At 48.6% G+C, this 4,546-nt stretch overlaps 1 protein-coding gene across 10 annotated transcripts in view; it reads right to left on the reverse strand.

Annotated features, from left to right (window-relative positions):
* The window catches only part of DDX19B (DEAD (Asp-Glu-Ala-Asp) box polypeptide 19B), a 100,479-nt gene that overhangs the window by 12,095 nt on the left and 83,838 nt on the right, over nucleotides 1-4,546 (reverse strand). For 7 of the 10 annotated variants that reach the window (XM_011962228.1, XM_011962224.1, XM_011962189.1 and 4 more), the window contains 2 exons: nucleotides 691-868; nucleotides 107-344 (listed from right to left, as the gene is read on the reverse strand). In XM_011962228.1, the coding sequence (XP_011817618.1) occupies nucleotides 107-344; nucleotides 691-868 (416 nt within the window). Of the gene's footprint in view, nucleotides 1-106; nucleotides 345-690; nucleotides 869-2,124; nucleotides 2,240-2,610; nucleotides 2,714-4,546 lie in introns of all 10 variants that reach the window. The other 3 variants (XM_011962182.1, XM_011962206.1, XM_011962229.1) reach the window with 1 other exon arrangement.

The following is a 4,546-nucleotide window of genomic DNA, read 5'->3' on the forward strand; positions in this document are numbered from 1 at the left end:
CACTTCCTTTCTTCCTATGGCGCCCAGGGGCATCCAGTCCTCCTGAGCCCTGTGTGGAGCTGGCTGAGAGGGAAGGGCCAGGCCTGCCACTGCTGCTGCTACTCACATGGCAGAAGATCATGGCTTGAGCAATGGTGATGGCCCCATAGAGGTTACACAAGGCCTGGAACTTCTCGTCTCTGCTGCTGCACAGGACGTAGTACTGCTTGATGGTGTCCAGGGTCTCTTCCTCCCGCTTCAGTTTGATAATGTTTGGGTCTGGGACCACTTTCTGGGCAAACTTCCACACAGAGTCCTCAAAGGTGGCAGAGAAAAGCAGCATCTGGCAGTTCCTGGGCAGCATCCTGCAAGGGAAGGCCCTGGCATGTGGCCCCAGGTGGCCCCGGGAAGCAGCGGAAGCACAGCCTCCCCAGCTGGGAGGGTCTAGATGCCCAGGAAGGCTGAAGGGGGAGGAGGAGCAGCAGGCCTGGGTGGGGGACAGGGGTTGGGGGAGAGTCCCTAGGTCTCCTTTCTCAGCCCAGGCTGGGAGGGACTGTGGTCAGTGCTGACATGGAAATGGCCTGTCAAACAAATGCTGCTGAGAGTACGAGAGCCAAGACCCTGGCAGAGGCCAGAGGAGGCATCTGAAGTGAAGGGAGAAGACACTGCAGACGGGGAGGCTGAGGAGTCCTCTGCCCTCGACATCCCTACCTCTGGATGCGGATGCTCTGATCCTGGTGGCCCTGAGTGGCTATCATGACGTCAGCTTCATCCAGAACAAACACCTTGATTTTCTTGGGATCAATGAACTTGAGCTTGGAGCACCAGTCCAGCACGGTCCCAGGGGTGCCAATGACAATCTGCTCGCTGATCTTCTGGCCTCTTTCCACTGTGGAGACCCAGGTGATTTTCATGGGTATTTCAAAGGCAAAGCCAGCTCTGAAAATCAAAGCCCTGCCCATCCTTCTAGGACTAGGAGAACAAGTTATTTCCAGATTTCAAAACACACGAGTGTTCCCCTCAGTCTTGGTTTCTTCTGCTGTGAAGTGGGCAGAATGATACCTATCTCAGTGCACTGCGGTCAGGATCAAATCCCACACAGCAATCCTTCAATAAGCATCAGTTCCTTTCTTCTTCCTCCTATAATCCAACATCATCCAACTCTTTTTATGTTTGTTTATTTATTTATTTATTTATTTTGAGACAGGGTCTCACTCTGTTACCCAGACTAGAGTGCAGTGACACACTCATGGCTCACTGCAGCATTGACCACACAGGGTCAAGCGATCCTCCTGCCTCAGCCTCCCAAGAGGCTGGGACTACAAGCTGGCACTTCCACGCTGGCTAATTTTTTTTTTTTTTTGAGATGGAGTCTTGCTCTGTTGTCCAGGCTGAAGTGCAGTGGCGTGATCTCGGCTCACTGCAAGCTCTACCTCCCGGGTTCACGCCATTCTCCTGCCTCAGCCTCCCGAGTAGCTGGGACTACAGATGCCTGCCACCACAACCGGCTAATTTTTTGTATTTTTTAGTAGAGACAGGGTTTCACCGTGTTAACCAGGATGGTCTTGATCTCCTGACCTCGTGATCCGCCTGCCTCAGCCTCCCAGCATGCTGGGATTACAGGTGTGAGCCACCACGCCCGGCCGCTTGGCTAATTTTTTTTTTTTTTTTGGTCTATGTTGCCCAGGCTGGTCTCGAACCATGTGCTGAAACAGTCCTCCCACCCTGGCCTCCCAAAGGGCTGGGATAGCAGGTGTGAGCCACTGTACCTGGTTTTGCTTACTTTTAAAGAAAGGGAGCTGACCTCAACCTTCCATCCTCAGTCCTGTTAATCCCTCTTTGGTAAGCAGGTCCCAGAACTCTGGATGCTAAATTCAAAACTCTACCTTCTCAGCGAAGAACTCTAGATATTAAGAACTCTGTGAGCCATGCATGGATTTTTTTTATCAACCAAAAATCTTATTTTAAGACTGAAAAAGACTGTTAACAAATTAGCAGGTATTCAAATAGATTCAAAGAGAGCAACACAGTTAGGCTCCAGGGTTAGACTGAATTAGAAAGTTGAATATGGTCATTGCATCTTCAAAATTCAAACACCCAACCCCCTACCCTGCTCACTGTTCAGGTGTCACCTGCTGTACTCACATTTATTGCCTCGAACAGCATAGGCAAGCTTCAGTTCTGGGTAAAATTTGCCCATCTGCTCAATCACTTTTCCTGTTTGAAGCGCCAGCTCATATGTTGGGGACAGGCATAGACACTGACAGAAAAATCATAAAGGATGAGTTTAGGAGAACCATTTGGTAACAGACCTGAAGGCACCCAGTATGCTGATGTTATTAGCACTTGAATAGCACAGGGAAGCTTGTCGTTCCATCCAGGCCCACCTTTCAGCTATAGATTGAAGCCTGCAGCAGCTAGCCCTGGCTTGGCAGAGGGCTTTGGAAGCCATGGTCTAAGGCTGCTGCTTCCAAGCACATCCTCCCAGGTCAGGGCCTGGTATAGGAACTTGCTCTGCCTGAGCCACAGCCTAAGGCGTCAGAAGCTTCAGACCTCTCGTTAATCCCCACCAGATGGCACTGCGCTCCCCAGGGCAGGCAACCCAGGATACCCAGCCCCCCAAGCCCTCACCTGGGGATATCTCTCTGCTGGCTCCACTCGACTGAGCATGGCTAGGACAAAGGCAGCTGTTTTACCAGTGCCAGACTGAGACTGTGCTATCAGGTTCTGTGGGCTAGATCAAGGAAGAACAGAAATGAAACATATCGGTGAAACTTAGTAACATGTCAACGTTCTTTCTGAATGAAAGGCATATTTCCCCCTGATGCTTCTCTGTATTACCCAGGTTTTCTCCACTGGGCACAAATTACTTTCATACATTTTTTTAATATGCTGTTAAAAAGCTGCTTAAATTGTAAAATAAATGATTATTTTAAATGGGCTTACACCAAGAAATTCTCATTCTAGCCTCTAGCACAGCTAGAGGACTCCAGCTTTGTACCCCAAAGGTCACAGGGAAATGAAGTGTGCAGAGTATCTGTACCCAGACAAGTTCCCATCAATATTTTTGGCTGAGGCGTGATGCATTCCAAAATTTGGCTTCTTCTGTGTGTGCCTTTCCCCAGCTTTATGGACAAGATGCTAAGTCAGGTGGATGTTTTAGAGGAAACTTTTACATTCCACTTTATGGGATCCAGCATTATGGGAATAGGTGGCATGTTTGTCATTTTTTAAAAAGATAAATATGGCTCAGGCCTATAATCCCAGCACTTTGGGAGGCCGAGGCGGGCAGACCACAAGGTCAGCAGTTCAAAACCAGCCTGGCCAACATGGTGAAATCCCATCTCTACTAAAAATACAAAAATTAGCCAGTCATGGTGGCGAGCACCTGTAATCCCAGCTACTCAGGAAGCTGGGCCAGGAGAATCGCTTGAACCTGGGAAGCGGAGGTTGCAGTGAGCCGAGACTGCATTGCTGTACTCTAGCCTGGGCAACAGAGCGAGACTTCATCTCAAAAACAAACAAACAAAAAATACAAAAAGTAGCTGGGTGTGGTGGCGGGCACCTGTAATCCCAGCTACTCAGAAGGCTGAGGCAGGAGAATCACTTGAACCCGGAAGGCAGAGGCTGCAGTGAGCCGAAATTGCACCACTGAACTCCAGCCTGTGTGACAGAGGAGACTCCATTTCAAAAAAGAAAAAAAGATAAATATGCCAGGTGCAGTAACACATGCCTGTAATCCCAACACTTTGGGAGGCTAAGGCTGGAGACTCACTTGAGGCCAGGAGTTTGAGACCAGCCCTGGCAACATGGTGCTACCCTGTCTCTACAAAATTTTTTTTTTTTTTTTTTGAGACAGAGTCTTACTCTGTCGCCCAGGCTGGAGTGCAGTGGTGTAATCTTGGCTCACTGCAACCTCTGCTTCCTGGGTTCAAGCGATCCTCCCACCTCAGCCTCCCTAGCAGCTGGGATTACAGGTGTGCACTGCCACACCCGGCTAATTTTTTTTATTTTTTGTAGACACGGGGTTTCACCAAACTACAAAAAAATTTGTTTAAAGTCAGGAGGTCGAGGCTGCAGTGGGCTATAATTGCACCACTGCACTCTAGCCGAGGAAACGGTGAGACCCTGTCTCAAAAGGAGCTCACACTGGTCAGGGTGGGAGAAAGATGTGGAAGGAGGGGAATTCAGGGGCTTCAACTATCAACTGGACCTGCTTCCTTTCTTGGCAGGATAGGGCTACAGAGCTATTCTTGGTATTGTACTTTACACCTCTGTGTAGGTCTCAAAAATTTCCAAATAATATTTTATTTGTTTTTTAATTCATTGCAACACCATTCACATCAAAATAATATTTTTCAAACCCAATTTTTTTTTTTCTTGAGACGGAGTCTCACTGTTTCCCAGGCTAGAGTGTAGTGGCGCGATCTCGGCTCACTGCAACCTCTGCCCCTGGGGTTCAAGCAATTCTCCTGCCTTAGCCTCCCATGTAGCTGAGACCACAGGCACGTGCCACCATGACAGGCTAATTTTTGTATTTTTAGTTAGTTTTTTTTTTTTTTTTTTT

Source organism: Colobus angolensis, unplaced genomic scaffold (assembly GCF_000951035.1).
Source record: "Colobus angolensis palliatus isolate OR3802 unplaced genomic scaffold, Cang.pa_1.0 Scaffold116, whole genome shotgun sequence".
Lineage (NCBI taxonomy): Eukaryota > Metazoa > Chordata > Mammalia > Primates > Cercopithecidae > Colobus > Colobus angolensis.